The following is an 18237-nucleotide window of genomic DNA, read 5'->3' on the forward strand; positions in this document are numbered from 1 at the left end:
TCCGGGGACTCCAGGATCACGCCCTGGGCCAAAGGCAGGCACTAAACCGCTAAGCCACCCAGGGATCCCCTCTTACTCTTCATTTACTTAACAGATAAACAGTACTTCCTGCATGCTGGGACTGTTCTAAGCACTTTATAAATATCAGCTCATTTAGTCCACAACAATCCTGTAAGGTAGGTACTATGATTTCTCACATTTTAAAGGTAAGGAAATTAAGTCACAGAGAGGTTAAGGAACTCTCCCAAGGTCAGCTAGCAAGTGGCAGAGTTAGGATTTAAATTCAAGCAGCCTAGGGATCCCTGGGTGGCGCAGCGGTTTGGCGCCTGCCTTTGGCCCAGGGCGCGATCCTGGAGACCCGGGATCGAATCCCACATCGGGCTTCCGGTGCATGGAGCCTGCTTCTCCCTCTGCCTATGTCTCTGCCTCTCTCTCTTTCTCTCTCTGTGACTATCATAAATAAATAAATAAATAAATAAATAAATAAATAAATAAATAAATAAATAAATAAATTCAAGCAGCCTAGCTCCAGAGTACACTCTCTCAGGGCTATTTCCCATTGGCCAGGGTATCTGACCTAGTGACACCCAGTAAGTTCCCCCCTAAACTTTAATATCATGTACCTCAAATGTATTTTTCGTCACACCAGCAAGTCCAAAGTACATCATGCCTCCTGTTCTAGAGCTGACACAGATTTCTCCAATTTCATCTGTTTTGCAGAGTTGGGGAGGTCCATCAGGTCTCACAATGCACATCATCCCTATTGTGCAAAAAATATAATTAAGGAACAGAGTTTCTGGAAAACCTCTGTAAAATAACAGCTTCGTCCTCGTGTACCCAGGAAGTTTTTCATTTACTGAGTGGCATTAAGTAAAATACCAAACAGGAATGTCAAAAATAGACCTGATACTACACAGGTATATCTTAAATTTCCATCTTTTAGCCCTGATGATAAACAAATAGTTTTTAAAATTCAGCAATAAAACAGATGCAGACCAAAGCTTTCAAAGACAGTGACATATTTTTAAAAAAGATTTCATGTATTTATTTAAAGAGAGAAACTGTGCATGTGAGCAGGAGGAGAGGGAGAGAGAGAATCTCAAGCAGACTCCACGCTGAGTATGGAGTTGTACATGGGGCCCAATCTCATGACCCTGAGATCATGACTTGAGCTAAAATCAAGAATGGGACATTTAACCAACTGAGCCACTCAGGGGCTCCCAAAGACAGTAATATATTAAAAATGACTACAAAGTCCAAAGAAACAGATTAAATTAATTTACCCCAGGGAAGATCGAACTCAAACACTCAGGGAGGCAGTGTGCTCTAACTTTCTGCCAGCCCCAATGTCTTAGCAATTACAGTGAAAACCAGACAACTTTAGTGCAACTCAGTACTTAAGCTTTTCATATGAAAAACTGTAATCAAGTCATTCACAATTAATACAATATTGCTGGAAAGTAAATATCATTAGAATCACCAAACTATTACAGAGGCTTTGAGAAATTAAGTGACTAAGTACTAAATTTTGTATTACTGGGTGGGGATCTCATATTTTATCAGGCTCTACTACCTCTAATGAAAATTTTTATGAAAAACCAAAAGATGCTCTAGAGAACTCACCACCAGGCATTACATGGCCCACATCCTGCACTGTCAGTGCTGAATTTTTATCTTCAGTATTGACCCGTATTACCCCATAGCTCAATCCATTCATTGAGAGAATAGCTCTTCCTGGCAAAGGGGCCCCTGGAACTCCAGGCCTGAAAACAAAATAAGCTCATCAAATTTGGCAAATTAAATGGTATTAAGATAAAAGTACAAATATATAGTCAAATATAAAAGTCAATTTCCTCTGGCTACCATATATACACACCATATCCTCATTTTCTCTACCAAAAACATGTCAAATTAATCAGCTTCACATGCACAAAGCATGGTCATAGTCATTCAGGTGGAAAAAGTATATTTTAATCCAATATTAAGAATATATTGGCTTGGGTGTACTTTCCATTTGTAAGCTGTAATCAAGAACAGCCTATTTTAGCCTAAGATGCTAGCAAAAGAGTCTGAAGAGCAAAACGGCATAGAAGAACTTATTCACAATACGAGATGAGAATAATTAAATTTTCAGTCTACCAGTTACCCTTAGGGCAAGAGTGGGAAAAATAAATGAGATACTTCAAACTGCTTTACAAAGTCATCTTCACTTTTAGGCTAATGAAGGAGAAAATTAGGTAGCACCCCTCGTCATTGCCCGGTAAATACTGCACATGCGATCAAAGCTGTAACATACATCAAGAGCACAAACATTCTGAACAATACCTGCGGATTGCAACAGTCATGGCTTCGGCAGAAGTAGCACACGGACATATGGCCTCCGGTTTCAGTCCATGGCTTTGGAACAGACTCAAGAAGGCATCGCAGGATGACACAGACCCTAAGGGGTTGGAACAGATCAACTTGAAGGCTGAAATCATGATTTTCATTACTGCCAAAAACTGGTAAAGATTAGAGAGCTGACACATTTGCTTCTTCTGAGAACTCCCACCATACATCATTAATTCCCTAGGGATATTTTATTGTGCCTGTGAGATGGTGGGTGCATTTCAAGAACAAATAAATGCTCATCCAGGCCATGAAAGGTCACTGACACTATTCAAAGTCACCATGTGGAATAGGACTACTCCTACCAAACTGCCCCATCAATAACAGATGCACTGCAGCCAAGAGGTAGCCCGTTCGGAAGCAAGCAACTCTTTCGGAAGTAACTAGTTTAGCTCATAATGGTGCTAATATTCTCTTCTATGTGATATTCTCCGATTTGTTTCTTAAGGTCCACCTCACACCTGTGTTTATCCAGGATGACTACTATGCCATTGTGACTTCTGACAGAAATCCATTTATGGCAAAGAGCATGGTTTCTAATGCTTTACCTGATGCTACTCAGAGTGCTTGTGCTTGTAGGGAAAAGCAAGTCACATGGTAAGATCTCTAAAACTTTTCCCAAAGAACTCTGATGTGTTCATAAGGGGAATGTACATAAAGTTCAGACATGGTTCTATCAAGTCACCTTCTTATCACTCCTTGTAGTCACACAATAGAAAAAGGATATAAATGAGTGAGCAAGAAGAGGTGTTTTTGAAAGCTTATAGAAAATGTGGCACATTGGTTCAGTGGAATGTGACATGGCAGTGAGAAGGAAACGAAGCACAAACATGTGCTATATGATGGATGAATCCTGAAAACATGCTAAGTGAAAGAAGTCAGTCACCAAACACCACATCTAGTAGGACAGCATTTCTATGAAATGTCCAGGGTAGGTAAATCTGTAGAGACAGAAAAGCCGATGAGTGGTTGCCCAGGTTGCCCTCTGTGTCCCAGGGGACACAGAGGGAGAAATGGGTAGTGACTACTCATGGATATGGGAACTCAGTTCATGGTGACAGTTGCAGAACTGCATATTCTGAAACCACTGAACTGTACACTTTAAATGGGTGAGTTTTATGGTATGTGACTTACATTTCAATGCAGATGTTAAAAAAATAAACCTAAAAATGCTTACAAAAAGGGGGCAAAAACCTTAACCTACCAAAGAAAAGGATATTCCTAGACCCACACTCTAGAAATACTCACAGGGATTAGCTCCATCAGTTACAATTAACATTCGGAGGGAACTCAGGCTCACATCTCTTTGGTCTCGATGTGCCATCATAGCCCAATGCAAGTCTCGACATTTTACTAAAGCTACCTTGGCTATAAATTCAAAAGGGATAAAGTTAATACACACGCACATCCTACAATTGGTATGTATTTAATATACTATAACAAAAACATTTTTGTTTATTTTAGGGATCATGATGCTCACTTAGAGAAAATAAAAAAGGCTTCAAAGACTTTGTGCCAGGTGCTCTGAAGCACTAAACAACTGACAGGACACACAATTATTTTGCTTACTGTGACCTGAGGGCAGGCCACATAATTCAGCTAAGGAAGCTATGAACACTGAGCATCCAATAAATCTAATTCAGGGCTCAGATTCAGGCAAATTCATCTCAATTCTTAAGAAAGGATGTCAAGTGACAGCACAGACAACATACCTAATTTTATAGTGACTGAACTCTAAAACCTGTCAAGCCACCAAGGCATAGAATTATGTCTCTGGACGAGCAATGCAATTTGAAAACCCCTGAAATCTTAGTTCAAACAGTCACATAATTAAAGCTTAGATGCTATGTAAAACTACCTTTGTGGGCATGTACTCTTTGGACCCAAGAGAGAGGGCAAGTCTTCATAACTGAGTAGGGTACGCTTATTGTATGCATCTTATTCATTACATTCTGAAAAGCAAAGAAAGATAAAAAGTAAATATCAATACATACTTACCATTTTAAAACTGAACTGATATTTTACTAATGATTTTTTTTTTTAATTTTTTTTTTTTATTTATTTATGATAGGCACACAGTGAGAGAGAGAGGCAGAGACACAGGCAGAGGGAGAAGCAGGCTCCATGCACTGGGAGCCCGACGTGGGACTCGATCCCGGGTCTCCAGGATCGCGCCCTGGGCCAAAGGCAGGCGCCAAACCGCTGCGCCACCCAGGGATCCCCTTACTAATGATTTTAATCATGCAAGCAATTCATACTCTTTGAAAAAAATCTGAAATGTTACCTCTAAGGTTAAAGCCTCCTTTGCTACCTACCCTCAAACTTGGTTCCCTCCTCTCCTCTTCAGAGATAATCGGTTAGGAATCTCGCATGTATCCTCCCAGTCCTTTTTCTATATATTTATATATACATTTGTCCCCATAGAAGGATAAATGTATTTTTAACATAAAAGGGGCATTGCTTTTTTTCACTTAAATTGTCTTAGAGCTAAATCTATGCATATCAGTATAAGAGATATGCAGAATTCTTTTTGAACTGCTGTATAATACTCCATGGTATGTCTATATCACAATTTATTGATATCTTTTTTTGCTATTATTATTTTTTAATTTTTTATTTTTATTTATTTATTATTTTTTTTAATTTATTTATGATAGTCACACAGAGCGAGAGTGAGAGAGGCAGAGACACAGACAGAGGGAGAGGGAGAAGCGGGCTCCATGCACCGGGAGCCCCATGTGGGATTCGATCTCGGGTCTCCAGGATCGCGCCCTGGGCCAAAGGCGGGCGCCAAACCGCTGCGCCACCCAGGGATCCCTCTTTTTTGCTATTATAAACAATGTCTCAAGGGGCATGTTTATACTCACTTCCCTGCACACCTGTCCAAGTGTTTGTCTACAGAAGATACAGAATGGTAGTACTGCAGGTCATAGGATATATACTTTTAAATTCACCAGATACTACCAAACTGCCCTCTAATCTGCTAGGCGCTTTCATCATACGCATGCTCACCACACACCACAAAGAAGTAGGTATTACAAAGCAAGAAATCAGTTTCCCTGATTCTTATAGGAGGTCCCTTAGACTTATTGGGAAGATCAAACTCAAACACTCAGGGAGGCAGTGTAGATAAAGCTTAGTGAGCTTTAGGGGTAGATAAAGCTTAGTGAGCTGAGGGGGGTCATGCAATTTGGTGCCTCTTGCCCCCTAAACCAAACATACCCAGGACTCCCTGCCCCCAAAGAGATCCAACCCACAGAATAACTAAGTCTTGGTATTTAGACTGGCCATTTTAGTCATCACCTAAGTGGCCCCCCAAAACAAGATACCAGTGTAAACCTCTTTTACCTCCCTCTTCCAAATTTCTAGCTATGGTGACAAATTTTTGGATTTTAAGGACAAAATGGTGTTAATACTAATTCCTTATACACGTCACCATATTGCTCTTTGTATCATAAAGAGAAAATTCCCTCTAACGCTTCGAAACGGTATTTTAACTTCTGATTTAAAAAAACAAAATGAGAAAGGCTTCAAAAATCAGCTAGGAAGTATGCACTCAAGGAATAGGCTCTTACTACTCTGAGGTGTCCTGGGTGAAAAGGGATCTTCTTCCCCTTCCCTTAGGCTTCCTTTTCTACTCTTTCTCGGATTCCTACAACGTGCAGGGAGGGTAGACGAGATGTTCTTTCAAAGGTCCTTTGCAACTCTCAGATCCTTTATCTCTCAGTCTGCTATATATGGTAGCTTTTCCCGCTTAAATGTCCAAAGTATCTCTATATGGCTAAAAAAAATCACCTATTTCTCAAAGTCCAACTCAACTGTCACTCTTCTGTAAAAATGGCGTGATGCCAGAGATGGGAGGAACTCACTTTTCCCTAACTCCCACAGCACGTTACCTGTTCTATTATGGAAGTAGCCCCATCTACCTTATTACTCTATTCTTTAATCATCGCATGGAGTCATTCAATGCATTTTGCCCAATGGAAAGGTTAGATGTCGTTAAGCACAGTTGCCAAATTCTAAATACATTTATGTAATCCTTTCTTTCTTTCTTGTAATCTTTTGAGGCAAATCTCAAACATACTTTTGTTAATCATGAATAAATAGATAATCATTTATAGAAAAGTGGTACTATGATGGCTTTGAGCCATCATAGCAGATGTTCTAAAAAATTTTGACCCTAAGTTCTCCCACAAACTGTTATGTGAAGGGTATGCCCAACCACACACTGAAAAAGAAAAAACTGAATTCCATTCTCCTTAAAAAAAGATTGCCATTTGTATTACAAAATTCTTTTGGATAGTATTATTGATCTTTCCGGGGCTTAAATTTCAAACACACACTGGGAGATGCTCTGGTTACACAGCATGTGTACTGACGTGGATGAGCAGCACAATTTACACCAAAGGCCATAATTCTGAGGAGCTTACCGCAAACATGCCATGCCACAGCCCGGCATCCTTCTTAAAGTCTAAAACATTTACTACTGTCTCCCCTAAGGTTAAAAAAACAAAAGGAAATCAGCTTTAGTATTAAGCAGCAAAACTGTCTCACTTGTCTCTATTAAACAACTGATTTGATACTTTTGAAGAAATCATCAGTGTTCTTTTGATTACTTGAGGGTCCCCTCAACCTGGCTAGGGGATTAATCAGAGGAATAAGGTCACAGAAGTGTTAATGAGTCTGAAATTCCTGATGATATAGGGACTGCCTCCCAAGAGATAATATTTTTTTCCTAATTATATAAGGAACACATGATTATTTTAGAAACTTTGCAAGTTGCACAAACACATGTAAAAAATTATACTTCCTAGAGAAAATTAAAAACTTGGTGTGTATGTATGTATCTATATATCTATATATTACATCTACACACACATAAGCATACTTACATCTAGATGGATGCCAACCATAACAAAAATGGCATATAGATATCTACCATAATAAAACTGGCACACTGCTCTGTATCTCATTTGTTTCCACTTAAAGATATATTGTAACAATTTCCCTATATGGTTAATATTCAAGAACAGGAGTCTTATTGTCTCAGGGTAAAACCCACTACTTGAGCACATTATAATTCAATCAATCCCTATTTTCTGGCATTTTGATTGCTTCCATTATATATAAACATTTTACCAGACAAGAATACTGCTCTTTAATGAACATATATTAACTTGTTTCATTTTATGAAAGGAAAATAAAAAATTTAGTATTGTAATCTAAAGCAAACAGTCATTACACTATATCAACATATCTAAAGTTTAACAATACAGAATATATTTTTTGTTTTAATTTGTGTTTTTTGGTAGCTGGATTTCTTTGACTCTAACTCCAAACATACAGCTGGTGTCAGTTCTATATACATAGGAAGATGGAGATATATAACATTCTGCACCTAATAAACACATGGTTTTAATTTGTTTTCTATTTCTGCACTCTAGAAATCATGCTTTACATATTTGGTTTGCCCAGATTTTTAGTTCCTTTAAATTACAGCATTTTTGTGAAAAAGAAGAAAGCAAAAGCAAGCCAAGAATGTGTCTTAGAGCATTTCACTCTGAATTTGGTCATTAACTGGAATCCAATCGTTGAGCACTCTGCTCACGGTCACATATATCTGAGACTCACAATGAGGGCAGTCACGGGATAAAGTCTGACCTTCAGAATAATTGCAGGCCTGGGACAGAGCTTGGCAGTGAGACAACATTGCAAGGCGGGACACTGTAACTCCCATCACACTGCCTTCTTTGCTTGTTTTATACTAGGAAAAAAATACAAAAAACAATAGCATAAGAAAACACAATAAAATGGATTATTTCAAATGACAATTCAAAAATCAAATCCAGATAAGCCATGATAATGGGCTGAATTTAATATGTTTCATACGAATATCTGAGGCTATGTATGGGGCCCCAAACTCTAATCACGCAAAGATAGCATTGAGGAATGACAAAGCTTGATTAAAGTATGTGTGAAAAATTCTTAAAAGTTTAATTAGTCATCAGTGTAAAGTGGCTGCTACGGAAGCTAAACAAACAAGTGCCTGGAACGTCATGAATAGAAGCATCATATCAGACACACAGCAAGCAGGGCCCTGCAGAGGTAAAGGTGGTAAGATGTAGTTCCTGTATGTGAGAGGCTCCCATGTTGGGAGCGGGAGACCAGAAATGGCCTATTCATTCCTACAAATCAATCAACTCTCACTTTTTTTTTACCTCAATATTCTATCCAAGCTGCTTTTACCATGACAACAACTTTTGATTGTTTTTTTTTTTTAATTTTATTTATTTATTCATGAGAGACACAGAGAGAGGCAGAGACCCAGGCAGAGGGAGAAGCAGGCTCCATGCAGGGAGTCCCACGTGGGACTCGATCCCAGGACTCCGGGATCACGCCCGGAGCCAAAGGCAGAGGCCCAACCGCTGAGCCACCCAGGGATCCCCTCTCTTCCATCTTTCAAAGCAACCCTCCTCGCATCCAACATGAACATGTCACCTCTCAAAGCTACTGCCCACTCTCTTCCCTCTTCTAGCTAGTTATCACTGCAGGGCTCAGGGCTGGGTGGATTTTTTTCCCCTCAAACTTTTCTTTTTCAATTTATTGATTTATCATTCATTTGGCAAACAGTCTGCATTTAGGGTTAGGGTTAGTAAATGTCTCACGTAGGATGCAGAGTCAGGAAGGGCACAGCTTTTAGAGTGAGACAGATGGGAGTGTAAGACCCAGCTCTGTCATTTTTAAGTCATGTGGCCTTGGGTTGGTTACCTGAGTTCATCTAAGTCTTAGTTTCCTCACCTCTAAGGCAGGTTTAATAACAGCTCCAGGGGCACCTGGGTGGCTCAGTGGTTGAGCATCTGCCTTTGGCTCAGGTCATGATCCCAGAGTCCTGGGATCAAGTCCCACAACAGGCTCCCCGAGAGGAGCCTGCTTCTCCCTCTGCCTGTGTCTCTGCCTCTCTCTGTGTCTCTCATGAATAAATAAATAATATCTTAAAACAACAACAACAAAACAGCCCCAACCAACCTCGCAGGTGGTACTTGTGGGGACCCACTGAAATAATGCATTTGAAACAGCTCTCAGCCTGGTGCCCGCTACGCAGGAGGGCTTAATCCCTCAAACTGAATGTCATGGATTCCTCAAGGTCCTACACTGACCTTCAACACCAAACCCTCTAGCCATTTTTTTCCTCTATGCTCTTTATCTTTCATCTGTTAACTCTGTTCTTTTCAAGCACCACTATATCCTTACCTTGTTTCTCCATTCTTTGCTTCCCACTCCTCTGCCGCCCCCAACACAGCAGAGGAGTATCTCTGTCAGTATACCATTTCTTAAACACTTCATTTCTAGGTCTTGTATAACTTTCTTACATGACAGGGTCAATTTATTTTCTGGCTCTCTCTTGAATGTGTATTTATGTTAAAAACAATTAGAAGAGAGGTCAAGCATTTTACTAAGCCAAAAGATGGAACTCTAACAAACCAGGAGGCTTTTCTACATTAAAACTGCAAAAGCTTAGTTTTAAATTTCATAAGATAGCAACTGAAGCCATGGGAAGCCAGAATGTATGTTCTAGTCTCAGGACTTACCTCAATGTATGCTGGTTCTGTACCAGCAGGTGAGATGTGGGGCTGCCAGTCTTTAGGTGGCTTTGAAAGGTACTTGGAATCTGTTACAACCCATTTGAGCCGAGGCCAACCTAAATCAAACGCAAAATAAAAACTGAATTGCCTACGCCATAAGGGAAGGAGTTCACGTTGAATTGGTCTTTTTAAATATCAAGAGACCAAATTAAGGTCATTTTTAAATCAGTAAAATACTAGATTTTTTATTAGTTTTTAGTGATAAATCACCAATTAATTATACTTTCTTTCAAAAGTACAATCATTCCACATGTTAATGCCAGGCCTCGACATTACCTCAACAATTGGGAGGTCCATTTGGCAGTGGAAGTCCACTGAGGTTAGTAGTCTGGCCTCTGTCTCTACGTGTAGCATTTAGTTTTAGTGAAGAGAGTGGTAGCTTTTTACAATCATCAGCATAAAAGTTAAGGGTGTGGGCTGTGGAATCAGATTTGGGTTCAAATCACTGCTCTGCCATTTATTAAGCTTTGACTTTGGGCAAGTTACTTAACCTGTGTCTCAGTTCCCTCACCTGTAAAATGGGGATAGTAACAGTACCTACTTCATAAAAATGTGAAACCTAATAAGAAAATATATGTTAAGTACTTAGCTATATTAAATTAAAACACGAATTAGAGTACTAAACTTTAACTTTTAACTGATAATTCAAGTATAAATATTACTAACCCTTAAACTGTACAATTTCTCCATTCTGAGTTTTTGGCAGCCCCTTTAGACAAACTTCACTGGTAAGAGCTAAGGCAATACCACAGCTTCCTAGCAAGAAGCCAATCTGCTGCCCTCCAGCATCCTGTGGAGAGAAGATAATGAGCACAGGAGGGGAGTGAACGTGAGCACACCCATGCCCCAAACCTAACACTCAGCAGTGCTCTGGCACTTGTGTGATAACATTCATGGAACCCCACTGACACCTGGCAATTGTCAAAATCCAATGACAATATGTTCTTCCAAATAATTTCTACAATACAATGATTTCCTGAGTACAAATCAAATATTTTATTAATCTGACATTACTAGTGATGAATTCTACCAACCAATGGGACCATTTCATTCAAAAGTCAGCAATGTTCCTCTTTTAAACTAATTTCAGGCCAGTGAAATAGATGGGATGTGAACATGGTTAAGTGGTCTTAACCTAGCTACATCTCCAAATTCAAAAGCAAAGCAATCCAAGTCAGAATAAAATCATGCCAATGGACACCAAGTGTCCAAATTTATAATGAAAGTGAATGAATGGTTCTACCCAAATCCATATGTTCATTATTCTATTTTAAAGGAGGTAACATTTAAGCCTTATGACAACACAGAGAAAACAACAAAAGATATAAAGTATTTCCACTAAAACATCACTTTAAAGGTATCATTATGAAACCATACAAACAGCCAACTTAATAATTTAAGACTAACCCTATGATTTCCTGACTAATCTAAAGATGCTATATCCCATCAATCTGAATTTCAGGGATGTTAGTAATTTGTTTTTTTATTTCTTTCAGAGAATAACTGTTTTCTTGTAAATCCACAATCTCTACCATATTTGTCTTTATCATGATCTCTGAATAATGAACTGTATGAGAAAAATTAGGGTCAAGCAGCTCATGGAGAAATCATTTGGTTAAACCTAAAAATGTGCTACATATGCTGCACAGGCTCATGTGTCATTAAAGTAAATCTTATTCCTCAGAGCAGTGATAGGCCATCACTGTATCAGCCTTCAACTTAAGAGAAATGCTAGGTTGTATGATAAAATTCAAGGAATCCCTTTACAAAAAGGTCTCACTTATTGTAAATGTGGATTATCTATAGTCTCAAGGAAGGAATAAGGCTCCTCTTTATAAATGGTAATTGTTGAAAAGTAAGGTATGCCCACACAACTTTTAAATTTTATACTATAAAAATTCTAACTTTGTTGAAAAAATAGTTTTTTCATGAAACATAGTAATAATAAATGTTATTTGTCTACAACTCTCATGTTTTTAGAAAGTGAAGCAGAGTACTTAAGAAAATGGCTAGGCTGTTTCTAATGTCATGATGGAGTCAACTGATCTAAGAACCCGATGTCTAACGTGTCACGTCAGGCTACATTCCTCTCAAATTTAGCAATGTTACCTTTCTGGTAAGAGGTACCTCTATAGGCACTGGAATCACTTCTGCCAGGAGACATCCGTAAAAAGCCACCATAAACATGACTGGATCATTGTTGGGGTAAACCAGGGCTACCTAAAATGAATAATTACATTCAGTAACAGGAATAAAAACAGACTAATACTTTCAGTGCCATTTTCTAAGATAAACATATATGACATGTACACAAACACAATAAAACTATTTAATACCTAAAGAAAATTAAGTTATGGAGAAAGATGCACAAATCTAAAAAGATTTCTATCACTCCCATGATTGTACTAGACATGTTTTGGAAACTGTCATGCAATTCATCATCATCATAAGAAAAAATTTTGACTGAATTCTATTGGTGATTGAGCAGTTAACAACTCACCTTTAGTAAGTTAATTACTTGTGAAACCGAAGGCAACTTAGTGCAGGACTAAAGCAATAAAATAAATGTAATGATTCTCTCTAGATAGGCCAGTGTACTCGAGAATAAGCCTTAAAACTCAGAGAACTCACAGGATTTGACTGACTCAATTGCCACTGTTGGGGCAATTCAAGGTTTCTTATTTTTTAATGAGTTCATTGCATTAATCCTTACTTAACCAACAATGCAAGTACTCTAGTATGAAGGCATTGGTAAACGGATGTAAGTAATACTGCCACAAGCCATTATGGTTAAAAAGTTAATTTTTTTTTAATTTTTTAAATTTATTTATGATAGTCATACAGAGAGAGAGAGAGAGAGAGAGGCAGAGACATAGGCAGAGGGAGAAGCAGGCTCCATGCACTGGGAGCCCGACGTGGGATTCGATCCCGGGTCTCCAGGATCGCGCCCTGGGCCAAAGGCAGGCGCCAAACCGCTGCGCCACCCAGGGATCCCAAAAAGTTAATTTATCTACAAAAGATAAACAGTGAAACCCGTGAACTATGTTCAAAACTGTGATCTCACCTATAAAGTATCACAGGGATAACTAACTCTTCCTAATTTACTGAAGGAATGCAAAACCACAGAAGTTATGATCATCGTGGAGCTTGTTACCTGGCTCAGATGTTCACAGATTAACATGTGAAACTTAATTATGCCACTATACTCGTTTCCCCTTTTACTTTCAATTCCCTTAACTCACTCCCAAGATAAGTTTAATTTTGAAATTGCTAATCCCTCCTAGAGTTCTAAAAAATACTAATTCCACAAAACATTTAAAACAACCTATTTCCTTCCTGCACACAGGTGTCCATAATGCTAGGAAGACACAGGTTCAGTGAGGACTAGGAAATCCTCATGTGTCACAGTTCTAAGTAGAAGCCACCTTTTAGATGCCTTTTTCCACAATGCAAAGGTATTTGTAAAAGGCTAGTTCAGGAGGTGCTATGTCATGAGCCTACTAAAAAGAAGTCTGTTGAATACTTGGTGTTTCATTCCACAAATGCCAAATTAAAAGTAATGTTTGAAGGTAAGAAGTCATCAATATTAAAAAGTCATTGATAGGAAAAAATCTTCAAAAAGTTAAAAAAATTGTCTAATGTCATCTTTGATTAAAGAAGAAATTAAATGATGCCATTTAATTTCTTCTTGGAACATGGGTCTCCCTCTCTCTCTACATAAAGCCACAGAAAATGTTTTTAAAAATCTTATGGGGCAATTTGTAAAGGGAAAAATCAGAGTAAACTTTATTGCTCTTTTTGTTGTCTGATTATTGAAATATTTACTTCCAGAAGGAGTTAGGTTCCTCTTTCTTTGTATTAGCATGAGAGTTTACTGAATAGCAGTTACAGAAAGGGAGGTGTGAATTTCCTTCTATCTATGAATACAAGAATTACCACCTGGCATTGAGCTAACTTGGGTTGGAACCGAACCATTTTCAAAGAATAAGAGTTACATAAATTGTGCTGCTGTGTATTAAAAATTCAGAATGTGCATATTAGAAAACAATAAAAAAAAAAGAAAGAAAACAATAAAACATCACCTCTCTAAAACCAAAAAACCAATTACCCTGTCTCCAGGTTTTAATACAGGTTCATTTTTGGTCCCCAGTTTATTAAGCAGTGTGTAGGCCAACTTTAAACTTCTGCTCCACAACTTTCCTGGAAAAAGAAAAGAATCATATAGAAAAACACAGGCCTACCTCAACAAGGGTGCACTCAGTTCATTACATTTAATAAGACAGTGGCCACTTCCAAATGACTCATTAGACAACCATCACCCCCAACACACAGAAAATGCTTTATATTCACTTGAGTTTACAAAAGCCAGTCCTGTTTCCAAACAAAAGGAAAATATCACCAGATGCTCATTTTGGTTTAGATAATATTTCAAATTCTTTTGTGAAGTAGTCTGAATATCTTTAGAAATGATTTAACATGAACCAAGAACATTTAAAGGGAAGGCAACAATTTTTATACCAGGGCTGAAAATCAGAAGACTACTTCTGTTCTCAGCTTCTTCTGAAGAACCACTTACATATTTGGTATTAGATACTTGAGGTTAACTGCAAAGCAAAAGTATGACTCAAATGATTAAGCACATGCCACTGTATTTCAGTAAAAACAGACAAAATGGGAATTAGGTGAAACGTGGATATACTCATAGATGTTAAATAAGTATGTAAAGATTTGGTCAGCTAACTGCTTTACGGGTTACATGGCTGAAATTAATATATAGCTTCTGAAATGAATGCTAAAAACCACTTTTTTTGGGGAAAAAAGGCATATTCTTTCCCTCTCTCTTCTCCCTCCCTCCAAACACCCTTACAAATTCTTATCTTAGATTATGTAGGAAGTGAAAAAGAAATCATGTCATTTTGAATAGATATGTAGTTTTACATCTAACTCATTGAGAGGGGCAGCTAGGGTTTTAAACTCACATCAATCTGTCTGGTTCTTTAAATAAAAACTATTTTTTTCCTAAAATTATTCTATATCTAGATCTACAGACAATGTGCTTCACTTCTGAAGGCAAAAAAGAATGTGTTTGAATAAACTAGTACAAAATCTCACTGCCCAGGTTGAATCTATTCTTGTTAAAAATTGAAAAATATGGGTGTCTGTGTGGCTCAAGCAGTTAAGCATCTGCCTTCAGCTCAGGTCATGATCCCAGGGTCCTGAGATCGAGCTCTGTGTCGGACTCTCTGCTCAGGGGAAAGTCTATTCCTCTCCCTATTCCTCTGCCCTTTCTGGCCACTCGCACCCCCACTCCAGTGTGCACATGTGCATTCTCTCACAAATAAATAAATAAAATCTTTTAAAAGATTGAAAAAAGTTATCTTAAAGGAATTTTTTAAAAGGAAAATAAGTTACTTTAAAAGTTACTTAAAAAGGAAAATCAAACTTTAGCTGGGGTGCAAACACTAAACAGAAAAGTACCAATTCTTTGTTCATTACAGAATTTTGTGCCCATTCTAGCAAAAGGTAGAATGAAATGTCAAAGATCTAAAAAGTAATCAGTTTCAGCTTTTTAGATAAAACTTTTGGATTTTTTTTTTTAAATATATCCTGCCCAAATGTCTTCTCTAAATCCCTTCTAATATTAAATTATTAGTGTATCTACAAAGCCTCTTTCTTCCTTCTGCTCTTTCAAATATTAGCTGCTTTGCAAATAGCATTTAGCATATGAAAATATTTGGCAAGAGCTCCACTTAGAACTTAGGTTCCTATTAAAATAATTTAAAAGATCTGTTGAAACACAATGACAGCAATAGCTAAATATCAAGATCAAAACACTACCAACAGTAATCTGAAGAACTATTAGGAGAAAAGGAAGGAGCTGGGAATCTTGCAAACTTACCATATGTGAGAGTATAAACTGGTTTTCCAGTCACATCCAGTGCAGTCAGACAGGGGCATTTTGCTTGAGTGGTGCCCCAGCGCTGCAGGGCCGACTCAAGAGCAGGAGGCCAGTTACAGATGACTCCTAATGGCTCCCCCTTCACAGGGGTCATCTGCCGTCCCTCAGGCTTGGGCTGGTTGGGGTCTGGCTGAGGTACTGTACCAAAAAAACCCCCATGAGTTATAAAAATATTATCTGAAATACATACAGATAGAAACTAACACAATTTAGGTCCCTAATATCAAATATAATTCCCTTTTCTCTTCAACTTTATTTGATTTTATTCTCTGAGAAAAGAAATGACATTGCTAGAAATGATGATAATCCACAAACTGGGCCTGAAGTTATCTTCCCACATAATTGTGAAACCATATTTAATAGATTTTATGTAACAAATCCTGACTCTAACAAAGCAAACCAGTGAACATACAGAAAAGCACAGAGCATACATTTCTTTTTAGTAATTTTATAATTTTATGCAACTTGTTTTTAAATCCTTATGGTTTGTGTCTGATGTTAGAGAGCCAGGTTCCACTTCCCTGGGTTATATTTGAAAAAGCATGAAACGTGAGTCAGAAAGCTCAAATTTACATTTATGTTTTACCAGTGTGACCTTAGGCAACTTGAGTTACTTGAGCCTCGTTTTTCCTCATCTGTAAAATGGGGGTAGTAATACTTCTACCACAGGATCATTATTACACTTGGTCTTAGCCAAAAGGCCAAGGAGCAATCACAGGGTCATTAATAAACTCAAACAGAGAATGAGCCCAGATGACAGTGTTCTACGTCTCCATACCTCTGTACACATCTCATCTGGCCAATCCCTTTGCTTCTGGTATACCTGTACTCATCCTTGTCAGGATGCAGCTCAAACAGCACACTCCTGGAAGCTGTCCGCAGTCATTTCTTCCTTAGTGCTCCCCCACTATGTGGTTGTCTACCCTCATTAAAGCACTGAGGATCCTCAAGGGCTTCTTTTACTGTGTAAGCTTTTCTCCCCCTAAGGCTGACAGTTTCTTGAAAGAAGGCATGGTTCTTTGTCCTCTTATTGCCTACAGTTCCTAATACATAATGGTAGCTCAAACGATGTTAATTAAATTGAACTGAGTTTGGGGGAATGAAAGTGCTAGATTATTAACATGGTCATTCCACTTCCACTGGAGGTGAATAGTATTTCATATTTTTTCATATGAATAAAACAAAAGTCCTCTTAATTTTTCTACAGTGAACAAATATTATTCAAATAATAAAAGGCAAAAAAATTCTATTTTCATAGCAGGAAAGATAATGTACACATGGAGCAAAATCAAGTTATTTACTGAGTGCCAGTGATATGCATAGGATGTGATAAATACTGAGGAAATAAACGCTGTACATAAATGTTGAACAAACACTTATTGTTTCTCTAAGGTGCTAGGTGCAAGGAGCACAGAGTTTGGGCCCTCACGAGGTATCTGGAATGCAAGGGGGACACACATACATACACAGAGCTAAATAGAGAAATGTGAGCAGTGCATGACAGACACATTACAGGGAGGGCAGAAGAGTCCACATCACCCAACTTAGAGGACGGAATCCATGCTGTGAACTTAGTCTTGAAGGAAGGGTAGGAATTAGCCAGGTGAGTGGGAGATGAGACAGAGGCATAGAAAGGAAAAGAAATACAGTCAGCAGCAAGTATTAGATGGGCAAGTGAAATAGGAAATAAAAATTTTATTTTATAGCTCAACCTCATGACAGATTTGGGAAATTTACTTAAAATGTTTTGATTCTTCTCCCTACTAAAACATAAAACTAATGAAATAGCTTCACTTCCCAATTCACTGCCCTAGGTAAATTAACGTTTCAGTTGCTCTTCTGCTTTGAATATTCCCAGACTCTAAACCACCATATTAATTTTTAAAAAGGCAGGGTGGTGTTCTTAAATAGTTTCGTTTTTATGGACAGACCGTATAGATGGTAGGCATAGTCTTCTGGTCAAAAAAGTGTGTACGTTTTTGCCATCCACTGGGCCTCAATGCAGACGCCGGGGGAAACTCACTTGAAGGCTTCCAAAGACATGTGGATATTTTTCTTTTCCAAAGATAATCATTATTTTAAAAAGCAACTGTCACCTATTTAAAATTGGTAGAAAGCTGTTAGTGCTCTTCTGCCAATGAAAATTGTTCAAGTATGATTCCTATTGAACCTGGACCTTCATTTGCCTGGTAAATACACAGTGCGGGAAATACTGCAGAGGCCAGTACTGATATGAACGTCTTGAAT

At 38.2% G+C, this 18237-nt stretch overlaps 1 protein-coding gene across 6 annotated transcripts in view; it reads right to left on the reverse strand.

Moving 5' to 3' along the window:
- DIP2B (disco interacting protein 2 homolog B) overlaps window positions 1–18237 on the reverse strand; it is a 219890-nt gene that overhangs the window by 43953 nt on the left and 157700 nt on the right. For 5 of the 6 annotated variants that reach the window (XM_077870075.1, XM_077870076.1, XM_077870077.1 and 2 more), the window contains 12 exons: window positions 15931–16128; window positions 14140–14231; window positions 12141–12251; window positions 10698–10821; window positions 9978–10087; window positions 8050–8152; window positions 6819–6883; window positions 4247–4340; window positions 3637–3756; window positions 2326–2440; window positions 1624–1763; window positions 624–760 (listed from right to left, as the gene is read on the reverse strand). In XM_077870075.1, coding sequence (XP_077726201.1) covers window positions 624–760; window positions 1624–1763; window positions 2326–2440; window positions 3637–3756; window positions 4247–4340; window positions 6819–6883; window positions 8050–8152; window positions 9978–10087; window positions 10698–10821; window positions 12141–12251; window positions 14140–14231; window positions 15931–16128 — 1409 coding nt within the window. The remainder of the gene's footprint in view (window positions 1–623; window positions 761–1623; window positions 1764–2325; window positions 2441–3636; window positions 3757–4246; window positions 4341–6818; window positions 6884–8049; window positions 8153–9977; window positions 10088–10697; window positions 10822–12140; window positions 12252–14139; window positions 14232–15930; window positions 16129–18237) is intronic. The other variant, XM_077870074.1, reaches the window with a different exon arrangement.

The sequence above is a fragment of the Canis aureus genome, chromosome 25 (assembly GCF_053574225.1).
Source record: "Canis aureus isolate CA01 chromosome 25, VMU_Caureus_v.1.0, whole genome shotgun sequence".
Lineage (NCBI taxonomy): Eukaryota > Metazoa > Chordata > Mammalia > Carnivora > Canidae > Canis > Canis aureus.